The sequence below is a fragment of the Cervus elaphus genome, chromosome 9 (assembly GCF_910594005.1).
Source record: "Cervus elaphus chromosome 9, mCerEla1.1, whole genome shotgun sequence".
Lineage (NCBI taxonomy): Eukaryota > Metazoa > Chordata > Mammalia > Artiodactyla > Cervidae > Cervus > Cervus elaphus.
Window position 1 is genome coordinate 9,072,430 of NC_057823.1, and position 16,087 is coordinate 9,088,516.

Genomic DNA, 16,087 nt, shown 5'->3' on the forward strand with positions numbered 1-16,087 from the left:
CAGTCATGGGTACGTTGTGGTGCCACTGCCCAACACCACAATCTATCCTTCAGAGCTGGACCAGGAGAAAGTACCCCCTGCCCATTACTCTCAAAGGCAGAGCCTCCTTTGGGCAAAATGCCCACCTCACTGCTCCCAGGAACTGTGGACAGAGCAGCACATGGCAGAATCTTGTAGGTTTTGTGGGCAAGTTGTGGGCTGTGTGTCCCTGTGGAGGGTAGGGAAGGACCCCAAAACACTCCTCCTCCATTACTCTTCAGGCCCCAGCTCTGCTGGGTAGACAGGATCCATTTGTCCTCCCACCCTATGGGCTGTTGGAGAGTGGGTGCAGCAAGTCGTTGGCTGACTGCCCCATCCCTTACGCATTCCCCCCTTCACCACCCATCCGGGTGCAATTAGCCTGCCCTCCCCAGTGCCCTCCACTCTGATGCGTCTCCATCAGCATCTCTGGCTCACCCCCAGCCTCCAGCACTCACATCTGAGGCCCCACCCTCCAGGACAGCCAGAACGGTGCGCTGTGCTGGGTACCCGACCTCTGTCCTGGGAGAGCTAGGGGGCCAGTTTTACGAACCCTGCCATGCTGCCCCTAACGGCTGGACAGAAGGGCCAGTGGTGAGGGTCTCGTTCCTCGCATTCCCAAGCCAGTCCTGGGTCACTGCCTCCACCCCGAGAGCTCCCCCACCGTATCTATGGAGTTGGGAGACTCAGTGCTCTGCCCCCGCCAAAGTGAACCCAGTACCCTCCCCCTCCAGGATGGGGATCCGTGAATCGACTCACTCGGGTAGTGCACATACACACAGTCCCCCACTGCCATGTCCTCTCGGTTGCGGACCCCACGGACATCCTCCCTCCTGGCCTCTGCCCCAAACGGCATCACACTCCGGGACATGTCTCCCTGGGTACCCCCGTCCATACCGCTCAGTACCTGCGGGACACGGCTCGGGCGGCCGGACGAGGCTGGAAGGGAGAGGGACCCACGCGGCCACGGACCCCCAGGTCGGGGCCGGGGCCGGGGCCGGGGCTGCGGACGGGGCGGGCAGCAGCGGGCAGGCGCGAGGCCCCGGGGCGGTGGGGCCGGGGGCAGCGGCAGCGCTCGCATCCCCCGCCGCCCTGTACACGGGCCCGGCCGGGGGGGCGAGCTCCCGCCCGGGCCGGGAGAGGAGGGGGCGGTGCGACGCCAGCGGCGCGGCCGATTGGCCGAGCCCGGGTTGGCACCGCCCCCGGCGACCCCGCAAGCCCCGCCTTCATTTAAAGATCCCTCATTCCCAGGCGCCCCCTTCGCCCCTCAGCGCGCGGCTGGTCCTCAAACTCACCCTCCTGCCCCGCGCGATGGAGAGGACCATGGCGAAGCGAAAACTCCCGTCCTCGAGAACTCCTAACCACCCGTTTTCCGAAATCAGGTCCCCAAACTCCAGCCACCTTTCAGCATTTGCGCACCTGGGGGCTGATCACAGCACGCACTTGCGGGGGTGACAACTTTGCAAAGTGACTGGCCACCTCCCTCCTGAAACGACCTCGTCAAACTTCCGCTCTGTGTGTGTGTGTAGGGGGGGTGGGGGGTCTTGGAGTGGGGAAACAAGATGATGGCAAGTAGAAAGTGCCTTGGAGCTGGGTGTGGGGGCTTTCAGGGCTGGGGGTGGGGGGTGCTTGCTGGGGCAAAGGCCATCTTCTTTGAGAGGAGAGAATCCACTCAGATTTAGCCCCCCCCCCCCCCCCAGTCCTAAACTCCCCAAACCAATGCCAGGATGGCAGGCCAACAATAGATTATTTTTTGGGTCCCCCAAATGCTGCTCCTTTCCCCTGGTACTGAGGATGACCTTGGGCAACACTCATTCAATGTTCACGGAAGCTCAGAGGAGCTTTGGGGACTGGAAGGTGGAGAGCCCTTACCTCCTCCTTTCTCAGGCAGCCTCACCACCTCAGCCTCACCCTATCCCCACCCTGTCACCTGGGTGACTGAACCTGACTCTGTTCTCCCCGGCCTGAGGGCTCCTGGAGGCAGCAGTGCCCCCTTTTCTCTCCCAGTCCCCCATCTATTTTCCTCTTGGCCCTGAGCTTTGGGCCAGATCAGAAACATCTGGCTGCTCATCACTGCCTCCAGGCAGCTGTCTGTTCTTTCTGTGGTGCCCAGAAAATAGCTGCGCTGAATGAATGAGTGAGTGGACAGTGGCTTGGGCAGGGCTAGTCCCAGGGGTCAGTGATGGAGGTGAGGGTGAGTGGAGCCAGGTGATGGGTGGGGGGTCAACAGATGGGACTCCTAGTCCGTCATCTCCAGAGCCTGTCCTTGATCCCAGCCTGCTGGGAGCACCCTGAGGAAGGCCTAGCCATGGTCTGTGCTAGTTGGGAAGCAGAGGCCTGGGGACCCCAGGCCCTGTTGTGTCCACAGGGGCTCCGGGACTGTGGTTTGGGAACCGTAAGGGGATGCATTCTCAAACATGCTTCATCCTGCCTCCCTCCATCCATTTACCAGCCCCCCTTCCCAGGCCTCTGCACTTGCTGTTCCCTTGCCTGAGCCACTGGGGCCTCTTTCTAAAGCACAACAGTGACGGAGCCACCCACAGCTCCCTCGGGGTCTGGCACACATCCCTGTGTTGCATGCAGTGCCCTGGCCCCTGACGCCTGTGCCTGCCCCCATAAGGGTCCCTGCCCCACACAGAGCATTCTCACCATGCCTGCGGATTGCCCCAGGCTTGCACAGGCTGCTGTCATGCCCCGGCAGCACCGGGCGTGTGTGCTCAGTCGTGCCCTGCTCTTTTGCCATGCCCCAGACTGCAGCACACCAGGATCCTCTGTCCCTGGGCTTCTCCAGGCAAGAATACTGGAGCAGGTTGTTCCTACTCCAGGGGATCTTCCCCACCCAGGGACTGAACCCGTGTCTCCTGCACTGGCAGGTGGATTCTTATCACTGCGCCATCTGGGAAGCCGCTGCAGTATCGGAATGCTTTCTGAATTCAAGTCCACTGTGTAAACATCCAGTAATTCACAAGAGCAACGACCACAGACTGCAGAGGCCCCTCCAGTCCTCCCATCCTACGCTCTGGGCTTCCCAGGTGACACAAGTGGTAAAGAACCCGCCTGTCAATGCAGGAGATATAAGACGCATGTTCAACCCCTGGGTCAGGAAGATCCCCTGGAGGAGGGCATGGCAACCCACTCCAGTGTTCTTGCCCGGAGAATCCCATGGACAGAGGAGCCTGTCAGGCTACAGCCCGGGGTGGGGGGGGGGTCACAAAGAGTCAGACACAACTGAAGCAACTCAGTAGACACTGAGTGGGATATATCTGAATTTCCATTCCAGAGCCTCTCAGCAGCCCACAGTTAGCTGGAAGGGACTCAAGGAGCATGAACTTCAACTGGGAGACCCTCAGGACTCGGACCCCAGGAAATGACCTACAGACTGGTGAGGAGGTAGAGGCTAAACACGACGCCCCTCCTCCAGGGCCCTGAGGTGTGGACCACAAGTTCAGGGCAGTGGCTGTGGGTCTGGGTGCAGGAGACATGGGAGAACCTCACAGAAACTGAAGCACCCAGAGGCAGAGGCAGTGGCCTGAGCTGGGGCAGACTGGCCACCTCTCCATCCTACCCCCAAGCTGCATATTCGCAGAAGTCTCAGACCCATCCTGGGTCTAACCAATGACTGCCTCAAAGGAGGCGGGACCCTGAATCCCCTGTGAGTGTGGGAATGGCAGAGTGGGGAAGGTATTCACTCACTCTCTCATTCATTCATTTATCCACACATTCATTCATTCATTCACACATCCACCGAGTATCTTCTCCAAGTGTGGTGCGGAGGATGCAGAGTCTGAGACAGGTATAAATCTTCCCCTCTTGGAGTTGATCTTCTCAAGGAAGGGAACCTTTATGGGTAAAGGACTAGTAAGGCTTCCACACAAAAGCACGGGAGGGACTTCCCTGGTGGTCCGGTGGTTAAAACTTCAAGCTCCCAGTGCAGGGGACCAGGGTTTGATCCCTAGTCAGGGAACTAGATTCACATGCCACAACTAAAAGACCCTGCATGCCCCAATTAAACATTCCGCATGCTGCAACGAAGACTGAAGATCCCACATGCCACACCTAAGACCCAGCACAGCCAAATAAATTAACTTAAAAAAAAAAGAAAAATAGACAAGCTTAAAAAAAAAAGCATTGGAAAAGAATCCAGTGAAGTTGAGAAAAACGAGAACGGAGGTGGGAGCCTTTAACTAGGGTGTTCTGGGGTGGCCTCTTCAAAGAAGGAACATTTGAAAGCAGGCCAAGAAGCCAGCCCTAGAAAAGCTGAAGAAGGGTACACCCAGAGGAAGGCACTGCAAGGGCAAAGGCATTGAGGTGAGACTACTGAGAAGGATGTGATGGAGGAAGAGGAGGGAGACCGGTGGGGCTACAGTGAAGGAGTAAGTGGGGTGGGGGGAGTCACAGAGGCAAGCAGGGGTCCCACTCTCCGGGCTGTGTGCAGGACTCTGAGCAGAAAGGAAGTCATGAAGGGTTTAGCCCCCTAGTGTCCTGGCAACTGTGGGGGTGGGGATGCATTCCAGAGGGCTTGTTCCTGGGCTCTTCAGTATTCAGGGAGCCCCCACCCCGAGAAGTTTCATTCATTCTATCAGTATTTACTGAGCACCTCCTGTCTTCAGGGCTACTGTGATGACGAAGACACACAATATCCCCCAAACGCAGGTTTCAGGCCAGTGGGCAAGATAAGATATTGAATCAATCAATGAATACAACTGGCGCTTGCAGATGGCTCACAGGGGAGACGATGCCAGGGAGGGGTGGGAAGGGACCGCGCCTGGCCTCCTCTGTTACTTATCACGGGCAGCCCACCAAGGGAGCCCTCGGTCCCTACTCTGGAGGAGGAGATGGGAGCCTGGGGGTGGCATGCAGGCAGAGAAGGCTCTGTCATTAGCACAGAGTTCCCTTGAGCAGCAGGGAGACTCTCCATACCCACCAGGGGACCTGCCCTGGGGCTGTCTTGCTCATTCAGCTGGTAGCTGCATCCTTGCTCCAGACTCTAGCCTGCCCTCCCGTCCTTGCCACTCTGGGGCTCGAAGGCTCCAGACTAACTCTTCCTCCCCAGAGTCCCCCACATCTGACAGACCAGTCCATGATCACCTCTGAATTCATTCCAGACCACCCCTCTGTCCCCATCCCTACAGCTCCTGCCTCGGCACAAGGCTTGATTGTGAAGCAAGGTGCCCCGCTGTGTGGCTGTTTTGATTTGACCAGTATCCTTCCCCCTAATTCCAGCTCGTCCAGGATGTCAGAACGGGACCTTATTTGATCACATTATTGGTCTTTGCAGATGTGGTTAAATTAAGATGAGGTCTTCCTGGTGGCTCAGACAATAAAGAATCTGATTGCAATGGGGGAGCCCCGGGTTCAATTCCTGGGTCGGGAATGGCTACCCACTCCAGTATTCTTGCCTGAGAATTCCATGAACAGAGGAGCCTGATGGGCTACATTAGTCCATGAGCTTGCAAAGAATTGGACATGACTGAGCGACTAATACTTTTCACTTTCACATACTGCATTAGGGTGGGTGCTAATCCCATGACTGGTGTTCTTATAAGATCACGTGAAGATACAGACATGCACACAGGGCAGAAGGCTATGTGAAGACAGAGACTGGAGTGAGACAGCCACAATCGATGGAATATCTGGAGCCACCAGAGGCTGGAAGCGACCTCTCCGGGAGCCTCCAGAGGGAATGTGGCCCTACCATGTCTGGATTTCAGACCGTTGGCCTCCAAAATGCGACAGAACACATTTCTGTTGTTTTAAGCCAACCACAGTTGTAGATATTTGTTATGGCTGCCCCCCAAAACTCTTAGCATGGTCATGGAGAAGGGGCTGTCCCTCTCTGAGCCTCAGTTTCCTGAACTGGCCAATGAGGACCCTTCAAGGGCAAGGGGAGGAGTTAGGGAGCTAATCCCAAATAAATGTGCCACAAATACTGTGATGGCTGACTGGATGTTCCCCATTGCTACTAGCCTGATCATGACCTGGCCTTTTTTTTGGTGGTGGGCACACCTCACAGCATGCAGGATCTTAATTCTCAACCATGGCTCAAACCTGTGCCCCCTGCAGTGGAAGCTCGGAGTCTTAACCACTGGATGACCAGGGAAGTCCTGATCTGGACCATTTCAAAAGCTCCTTCCTGGCCTCTTGGGCTCCAGCCCAGTCTCTGCCAGGTCCCAGAAGGGATCTTTCCTTGCTAAAATATGATCATGCTGCTGCTAATTCTGAGTGCTCAGTGGCTCCATGTGGCCCTCACAGCATCTGTATGATTAGATCCCCAGCATGGCTCCAGCTGGCCATTGGCAAACTCCCTTCAAGACCCAACTCAGGGATTTCCCTGGTAGTCCAGTGCTGGGAAAGACTGAGAGCAGGAAGAGAAGGGGCAATGGAGGATGAGCTGGTTGGATGGCATCATCGACTCAAAGGACATGAGCTTGAGCAAACTCCGGGAGATAGCGAAGGACAGGCAAGCCTGGCGTGCTGCAGTCCACTGGGTCGCAGAGTCAGACGTGACTGAGCAACTGAACAACAACAGGGACTTCCCTGGTGGTCCAGGGGCTGAGACTCCTCGATCCTACTGCAGGGGGCCCGAGTTTGATCTCTGGTCAGGGAACTAGATCCCAGATGCTGCAACTAAGAGTTTGCATGCCACAACAAAGAACAACAACCCCAAGTGCCGCAACTAAGACCTGGCACAGCCAAATAAATAAATTAATTAAAAAAAAAAAAAAGACCAGCTCAAAGAGCAAGCACACCTCCTCCAGGATGCCTTCCTAGATTTCCCCCAGGCACAATGACCCCTCCTTCTCTCCCCGTGGTCCCTCAGCATCAGGCAGAAAACTGGCCCCAAAGAGTTAATCTTCCATGCCCAGCTCAGTCCAGAATCTGCCCACTTTTCTGCATCTCTGCAGCCCCGACCTGGTCCCAGCCAAACTGACTACTCAGATGCCCCTTTGGCCTCCCCTCTGGCCTTCTATCACTTCCATTCCTGCCCCAGTAGTCCTTGTTCTCCAAGGCAGCCACAGGGGCTTTTGAAAATCATAAATCATAATATACCTCTCCCCAGCTCACACACCATCCACAGCTCCCCATCGTTCTGTAGTCCACTCCTTCACCACAGCCCCTGCCTGCAGAAACCCCCACCCTCCTCCTCCACCTCTCTCCCGCTTGCTTATTCTGTTCCAGCCACACCAGTCTCCTCACTGTTCCTCAAACACGCCAAGCTCGTTTCTGCCTCAGGACCTTTGCACATGCTGTTCCCTCTGCCTGGTATGCTGCTCTCCTGGCTCTTGCCTGACTGGCTGCACCTCCTCTCTTGTGTCTCAGCTCAGGGTCAGCTCCCTGGAGAGGCCCAACTATGGAAGCCTCTCCAACCTCTCAGTCATTCTCTAACACATCTCTGTGTTCTGTTTTCCTCACTGTGTTCCCAGTGCCCAGCCCTGGGCCTGGCATACCATAACTGCTTAGTCTTTGCTGACTGATGAAATGACCCCACACATTTGACAATGGCACCTGGTCCCTGCCACACAGGCAGCTCACTGCCAAGCCCAGAATGTCAGTCAATATTCATAGGAGAAAAACGGATCAGAGGAGCTGCTCCCTGAGGGTTTGTCTCTAGGGAGTGATGTCACAGGATCTGGATGGTGGAAACTACAGGGGTTTTAGAGCTACCCCAACTCAGTTCAACTCCCTCCTTCTGGCTTCGTGACTCTGGGTGGATCACTCAAGACTCTCTGAGCAGGTTCCCCACCACCAGTGACCTGAGAAAATGGACAGTGACTCTCCAGAGGGGGCTCTAGAACACACAGTCATGACAGTAATTATTATTATCATTATATTAGCAGTATTATTTCAAAGGTTGGCACTTTGAAGTCTCCAGTTTTTCTATCCAACTCCTGGCCCACCCTCCTGCTCCCAAAGGTGACCTGAACTTGTGACTCACTCACCCTGGAGTGCAGGGGTCTTCCTGATGAGACGCGATGAAAGGGATTGTCTGCTTTAGTCCCACTGGACGACCACTTGGCTGGCAGGGGGCTGTGGCCACTTTTCTTGCCCCCCCACCCCACACCCAACCCGTCAACCTGTAAAGACCAGACACGGGTTGTGGGGTGGAGCCAGGGTCCCAGGAGGGCAGGGTGCAGACAGCTCCCAGACTACAATGATCTTTACTCTGACAAGCTGAGTTTTACCGTGTAAGTTTCAGGGTAACCTGTGATCAGTGGTGGCACTGTCTGTCTAGGTGGGGGCCTATTTCCTTCTGTGGACCCCTCTTTGAACCCCTGTAGATACACCCCACACACACTAGACCCCCTCCCTGGAGGCCCCCCCTCCTTCCCCTGACACCCTCTATCTCCCTTTCTTTGTGTTGGTCCCTGTCTTCCTCTCCCACGCCCCCCCACCACACCCCCACCAATTCCTCCACCACAGGAAGGGTTGGGTGGGTGAGGCTGGCATGGGCTGGTGTGAGGATAGAGTCAAGGAATCACCAGCTTGACCAGCTCTATTCTTGGCTGCCCCTTAATTCTCCCGGGTCTGCAGCTGCCCTGGGGACTGGGGCTCCCTCACGGAAATCGCTGTCTCCAGAAGCCCCATGTGAGCAAGGTACCCTCATCCTGCCCTGGAGGAGAGGGCAGAAGGGGACGCATGATGGTCCCATGGTGCCGCAGGGTTGGGGAGACCTCAGAACGGGACTGAAGGGAAAACTCAGCCGGCTGTGAACATCACAGCCGCCCTTTCTTTTGCCAGAGGTCTGGGGTGGGGGCTCATGGCCAGGTTCATGGCTCTGGTGCAGCCTGTTCTAGCCAGGGGACCTTTTGAAGTTGACCCTGGCCCTTCGGAGGGCAGGGAATTGTAGAAGGTCAATAGCCGGTGAGTGATCAGAGTGGAAATTATTCTATAGGCTCACAATGTTTGGCTTGCCTATCTGGAATTCCCCCCACCCCCAAGGGTTTCCTTCCAGTTCTTGGGCTGGCTTGGGGAGGGGGGCTAGGAGGCAGGAGAGACCTGGAAGCCAAAAGGAAGGAGCCAGGTCGGGGGTGTGGGGGGTTCTCCATTCAGTCCCATCGGGGCCTCTGGCAGGGCAGAGCGATTAGGGAGAGTGACAGAAACCCTCCTTCCTTTCCAGGGCCCCCAGAGAGGGCCCTCACACCTGTGGTTAAACGCAGGGAGCGGAGGACCCTAGAGCTGACACCACCGGCTGGCTTCTAAGGTTAGTGAGCCACAAACCCCCCGCTCTGCTCCTGCCCAGCTGCGTGACCTTGGCTAAGTGCTAACCCTCTCTGGGCCTCGCTCCCTGTCCGCGGGGGTGGGGGTCAGAGGAGAAGAGAGAAGAGCCGAGAGCTCCAAAGAGCAGGCGCTCAAACGCACAGTAGGCTGGCAGGTGGGGTTTCCTTCTACTCCGCAGCAAGGCCGGCCGGGGGAATCCCTGCCACAGACTGGGAGAGAAAGACCGGGGGGAGGGGGGAGGAGGTGGGAAGGGGGCAGTGGGGCCAGTCCTCCCGCTTCCCAGTACACTGAGGGCCGCGCGGGAGGGTCCGCATGTCTCCACCCTCACCTCCGTGGGAGGCTGTCTCTGCATCCCAAATTCCGGGAGCGGAAGCCCCCTTCTCCAGGGTTGGGGGCCCTGGAGCTGACTCGGGGCTTGGTGTTGAGTAGGGAGAGGGATGGAAGGGGGTTTCCTTCCCTTCCGCAGCTCCCGCTTTGAATTCTCCGAGTCGGGCAAACCCTGGCCGATACTCCCACCGAGGAGACGGCGAGCGCCGCGGAGACCTCCACCCTGTAACCCACCCCTCTACTGCCTACTCACCGGCCGTAGTCGGCCGCGGCAGCTGGAGCCCCAGCGCCTGGCCCGAGCGCGAAGACAAGTGCCCGGCCGGGCAAGGGCGTGTGAGCCGGGAGGGAGTGTGCGCGCCGCCGCAGAGCTGACCCCCTCCCCGCCGTTCCGGGCCCCGCCCCGCCGCCCTGGGAGGGGGCGCCGACCGCGCCGAGGGAGAGGCAACCGGCGGCTGCCACCGCGCGCCCCCTCCCCCGCCACGCTGCTCTAGAAGTGGGGGGCGGGAATCCCCGTCTCGCGCAAGCCCCCTCCCCGCAGGGGTGTGCCAGCAAATCTCCGACCAGGTTCCAAGAGCCGAGAGGACCCTCTGCCGCCGCTGGCCCGCGGCGCTCATTTTTTAGGTGGGGAAACTGAGACCCAGGGCGGGGGGAGCCCCTGGCCCCGGCCCAGCGACCTAGCAGCACAGAAGACAGCTGTCCGCGCCCCCCCACCCCACCCCCGGGGACCGCTCCCGGGATCGGGGGAAGGAGCCGAGGCCAGGGCAACAGAGGAAGACTATTAAGCGCCCCCCTCCACGAACCCTGAGTGGGACCCGGGGGCTCCAGGGGGAATAGGGGGTTTGGGGCAGCTGGTGATGCTGCCCGGGCTGGAAGGTCCCAGCAAGGGAGGGGAGACCCGGGATGTCCAGAAAACTAACCACAGTAAACTTCTTCGTATTACTGTTGCGTCGTGATACCCTGGAACCAGCCCTCTTAAATGCAGGATGCCAGGACCCCGCCGAACGTGAAAGGAAGAGGCCTGGGTGGCAGGGTTTGTGAAGGTCACTGCCAAATGAGAACAATGCGGCTACCCAGGTCTGGGTCACTAGGGGATGGGGTATTGAGCCTAGGGCTCAGTCCTCCGATGACCTTGGCGCTGCCCAAGCCCCTCTCCGAGTCTGTTTCTCGGAGTGTCTGGACTGGACAGGGCCCGCCTCTGGGGTCCCTCCAGCTCTCGGGAATCCGTAGGGCTGCCGGCTACGTTTTGCTGGTCTCCAACTTTCCCCTTACCTCCAGGAAGCGTGGCACCCTCCCAAAGACCACTGTCTTCGCCCGCTGCCCCCGCAGCTCCGCCCGCCCCGTCTCTGAACCCGCACCCACCTTCCACCTGGGCCGGGGGTGTGGGCAATTTCCTCTTGGGAGCCAGAAGGTTCCTACGAGCCTACATCCCTTTTTTCGTCCCCCCCCCCTTCTTTTCTTCCATTCATTCTAAAAATAGCCCTCCCCCTCCAACCCCCCCTCCCTCTCCAACCCTCCCCCCTCCCCCCCCAACCCCGGGCCGGGAGCTTCTCGCGAAAGGTACTGTGCTCCCGGGAGGGGTCCTGAGGCGGGGATCCCGCGGTGCGGGAGGGGCTGTGGGAGGCGGCCCGCGGAGGCGAATGGGGAGGGGGAGGCGACTGCGAACGCTTTCCTCCCCCTTCCCATTATGTGTGTGTAAGCCGCGCTCAGAGGGAGCCGCCAGCGTGACCGTGGCCATGTATGGAGGGAAAGAGAACAAAGCGGCGGGGGGCCTCCGGGGTCTGCATTGTGTGGGCAGAGAGGGGGAGGGCTGCGGGAACCGCGGGGACTCCACAGAGGAGGGGCCTCCCCCAGCACCTCTCAGGGAGTGACTTCCAGCCCGTGGGGGGATGCTGAGGCCCCCGTGAGGGACAGTCCGGAGCCACTGGTGACAGGACACGCATCTTTTGGGGTGTCCCCGCCCTTGAACCCCACAATTGCCCTGCAGAAGCCCCGGAACGCCCCCTCAGTCCCGTAGCTCATGTGTCCCCAGTGTCACCCCACTGTCCCTTCTCTGATGCAGCCACAGAATCCCATCATCAACCATGTGACTGGTCACATCCTGCCCCACATTACCGGCCACCTCCTCCTTGAACCGAAAGGATGATCCTCATTCCTCCCCCCTTGCAAGGCCCACATGGTCTGGTCTAACCCCAGCTTTTCAGCTGTCACCCTGTCCAGCCTTGGGGCCTTTGCATTGCTGCTCCTTCTGCCAGGATCACCCTTTCCCAGCTTGCCTCACCCCCTATTGTCTTTCAGAAGCCCGGTCCAATGTCACCTCCTGCCTAGAGGCCTTCCTTATCTGGGCACATCAGCCTAGTTTGCTGTCCTCAATCCCTAGTGGAAGCGGTCGTCAGTTCACTTACTCACCTTTGGCTTCCCCAAGAAATGGGGATTGGGAGAATGGGGACCCAGTTCCACTTGGGCCTGGCTGATGAGTGGAGAGGTCCAACTCTGACTTAGGACCACCCCAGGAGTTAACCAGCTCCAAATAAAGGAATGGCATCACCCTCTGCCCAGTGACCCACCTCCAGAAAGCACCCCTAGGACATGGCACAAAAGATCCAGGATCTGATTCTGCAGGGGCGTTGCCTAGGACACTGAAACTATAAACACAGTCGGGGGCTCAAATGTTTCCCTTCTGAGGACTGCTGGTTTCCAGAATAACACGCCCCTGGGAAAAATGATCCATGGGGCCGAGTTTTTGGCCTGTTGGGCAGAAGCCAGGCAGGAGGTTCGACTGAGTGTTCGGATGGCAAATAAATACGAACGGCAAAGATGAGAAGTGGGGATAGGGGGAGGCATCGAGGGGCAGCCTAGGGCCAGGGACTGACCTTTTCTGTTATTAGCTTTCCTATAATGTTTTATTATCTTACTTGTTTTCAAAACCAAGGAGGAGGATAAAAGGCAAATTACTTTGTTGAAGGGTACAAAAGCTCGGACAGGGTGTGTGTGCCTCTAATGTAGGAAAAATGCAGCTCTCTGTGTTGAAGAATCAAATACTACCCCCAGGACTTGCCTCCATAAAATTACCCTCCAAAATTTTTCTCCGTATCTACTATATGCTTGTGAGCCCAGAGATGGAGGGGAAGCCTGGTGTAGGAGGTTCCTGGGTCTCAGGCTTGAGAGTAAGGAGCCCTAGAGGTTCCGGGAGAAGGAGGTGATGGCAGCTGGGATAGGGAGAGACATTATATCATCTCAGCAGGGTCAGGCCCATGGCAGAGAGTTTGGAGGGGCTTTAGGGGTTGAGAAAGACAGAGACAGCCACACAGAGAGACAAAGAGAGAAGGCGGTGGAGGTGCCAAACCTTTGCGCATTGTATTGCCTGGCTAGGACTCTACCTCAGGGTGGTGTTCGGAGCCAGGATCGGAGATGGCAGGGGAGGGCACCAGTGTGCAGGGCTGTGGGGCACCAGAGAGATGAGAAACAAAGGAATCATCTGATCTGAGAGGTCCCCAGTGGCTTTCAGAAAGACTCAAGGGACAGGCAGGGGATGGGGTTGGCCGGGAGGAGAAGGGAGTGGTCCGACCAAAATTAGAGCTACCAGTAAAAACGGTGAACGGAATGGGACACACTTAGAATAAAAATTATTCCATTGCTTAACTGGAAGTCAAGTTTAACTGGTGTGTCCTATACCTTTTCTTCTTCTTCTTCTAAATCTGGAAATCTTAGATCCAGATTTCCTGGCTCAGCAAACCTAGGGTTTGCAGGTTGGCGGGGAGGGGGGGGGGGGGGGGTGGTGTCCTGAAGGTGTTCGTCCCCTCCCCCTAGCCACCCCTATACCCTTCTGTGTTCCCTTCATAAGCTTCTCTTTGTTCCCCTCATACTGTCCGTGTCCTTTAGCTGCTCCCCGTTCCTCCTCCCTTCTCTGTTGTTCCCTTTCCTCTACTATCTTCCTCATTAATCCCTCCTCCGACCTCATCCAGTACCCCTCTCCCCACCACCTCTACCCTTTCCCGTGCCCCCCTACCTTCTCGGGCACCCACTCCGCCTCCTCTTTTCCACCACCATCCTCCCCCGTCCCCCAGGCCCTCTCCACGTTCATCCTCTTCCCTGGCACCCACCTTCTCCAATCAGCCCCCCACACCGCCCCCCCCAATCGATCTCCCCCAGGAGCACGAAGGGGAACCCCGGCCGCAGGCGCGGAGACCCACGCAGGCGCAGAACCACTCGGTTTCCCCGAGGCTGCCGCCGCCCCCGCACTGCGGCCCGCGCACCCGGTTGCCAAGGCGACGGGGAGAGCGGGAACCTGGGGAAGACCCCACGCTCGCTCCCTCCCCCGCCCACGCCTCAGCAAACCCCACTCCAGTTTGAGCCGGTTTCCCCGCCCCGCCCCCAGTGCGCAGTGCGGCAGGTGAGGATTCCCTGGCCCACAGGGCGGGGGGTCGGGCGGGGGTCGACGCATGCGCGCCGTGCGCGGCTTTTCCCTCTTCGACTCGCGCGCGACGGGAAAGCCCTGGCCCTGTTGAGACAACCCCCGCGCAAGCGCAGTGAGTGTTCGGCGTCCCCGCGGCCCCGGCCGGTCGTCCTGGCAACGCGCGGAGAGGGCTGGGAGCGCACGGAACTCCCGTCTCACGCCCCCTCCCGCGCATTGCGGCGAAGCCGGGGATTCCCTGTTGCCTGCGCGCATGCGCGAGCCTGGGATTCCGCGGGGGTGGGACCAGAAGATCGAAGTTTTCTTTCAAACAGTCTTCGTTACCGTCGTCTTTGTGTCTTAGGAATGAAGGCAGTCCTCCTAGCTTCTGTCCTGAGTTTTACCTTCACTCTCTGACCTACCAGCCATTCCCCTCCAAGTCCCCAGCATAGCTTGCCACGCACAGCTCTGGTACTTTCTACCCTGCTCACACATCCACTGTGGCTCTCCGTCGCCCTGGGGTAAAGCCCCACTCATCCCACCCTTGGCATCCAAGGCCCTGCAGGCTCAGCTTGCTTCTTCCCTCCGATTATTCATCACTGGTTCCAGACCTTCCCTAATCCCTGGCCACAACAAATACCCCAAACCTGGGGAGGCTCCTTTCAGGATCTGCCCTTCCTGGGCACCATCTGCTTGATTCTCGAGATGGCCTAGGCTTAGATACTGTTTTCAGTCCTATTTTATATAGGAGGAAACAAGCTTGGACCCATTAAGGCCTTGGTCTAAGGCCCCCAGAGGTAAGAGGCAGAGGCTTCCCTTTGTGGGGAGCCATCTGGGCTTCTCTGTTACTCAGCTGATACCCGGAGCCCCAATTCTGGGCCCCACCTCCACACCGCTGACTGAGTGCTTTGAGTATGTGACACAGGCAGGCGCCTTAGTTTTTCCATCTAGAAAGAGGATCAGTGTAACAGGGGACTGTCCCCAGGGCTCAGTAAAATGACATTTGTTGTTCAATCGCTCAGTCATGTCTGAGTCTTTGCAACCCAATGGACTGCAGCATGCCAGGCTTCCCTGTCCATCACCATCTCCCAGACCTTGCTCAAACTCTTGTCCATTGAGTTGGTGATGCCATCCAACCATCTCATCCTCTGTTGTCCCCGTCTCCTCCTGCCTTCAGTCTTTCCCAGCATCAGGGTCTTTTCCAATGAGTCAGCTCTTTGCATCGTGTGGCCAAAGTATTGGAGCTTCAGCTTCAGTATCAGTCCTTCCAATGACTTTTCAGGATTTATTTCCTTTAGGATGAACTGGTTTCATCTCCCTGCTGTCCAAGGGATTCTTAAGTGCCTCCTCCAACACCACAGTTCAAAAGCATCAGGTTTTCGGTGCTCAGCCTTCTTTATGGTCCAAATCTCACTTCCACACATGACTATTGGAAAAACCATAGCTTTGACTATATGGACCTTTGTAGGCAAAGTAATATCTCTGCTTTTTTAATATGCTAGGTTTGTCATAGCTTTTCTTCCAAGGAGTAAGCGTCTTTTAATTTCATGGCTGCAGTCAATATCTGCAGTGATTTTTGGAGCCCAAGAAAATAAACTCTCTCACAGTTTCCATTGTATCCCCATCTATTTGCCATGAAGTGATGGGGCCGGATGCCATGATCTTAGTTTTTTGAATGCTGATTTTGTTTTTTTTTTTTGAATGCTGAGTTTTAAGCCAGGTTTTTCACTCTTTTTCACTTTCATCAAGAGGCTCTTTAGTTCCTTTTGGCTTTCTGCCATAAGGGTGGTGTCATCTTCGTATCTGAGGTTATTGATATTTCTCCCAGCAAGCTTACCATGTGCTAGGCCAGGGTCTAGAATCCAGAGGATGTTTCTCACAGCTGGTCCAGTCCCCGACACCCCCCACCCCCAACGCTCCCCTCCAGATTCTTCTCTGAATGGCTCCTTCCCTCAAACCCTATGAGATCTTCCCAAGGTCCTTCCTGGACCCCTCACATGCTTCTAGTCCTATCTCAGCGTTGGCTCCTGGGGAAATCCCCAAACTAAGCCAATGCTCAATATGTATGTTGGTTAGTTTTTATGTAGTTATAAATAATAGTAGTTGATAATAGTAGTATATCAGTAGTTGATA

The 16,087-nt window shown here is 57.1% G+C and overlaps 1 protein-coding gene across 7 annotated transcripts in view; it reads right to left on the minus strand.

Moving 5' to 3' along the window:
- KCNN1 (potassium calcium-activated channel subfamily N member 1) overlaps positions 1 to 9,878 on the minus strand; it is a 37,352-nt gene extending 27,474 nt beyond the window's left edge. For 3 of the 7 annotated variants that reach the window (XR_006342581.1, XR_006342580.1, XM_043910972.1), the window contains exon 1: positions 926 to 1,129. Coding sequence is in view for 4 of the 7 variants with exons in the window: in XM_043910972.1 (XP_043766907.1) it covers positions 926 to 1,099 (174 nt within the window). In the remaining 3 variants the exon portion in view is untranslated. Of the gene's footprint in view, positions 1 to 925; positions 1,145 to 9,817 lie in introns of those variants that run through there. The other 4 variants (XM_043910974.1, XM_043910973.1, XM_043910971.1 and 1 more) reach the window with 2 other exon arrangements.
- Between the last annotated feature and the right edge of the window lie 6,209 nt (positions 9,879 to 16,087).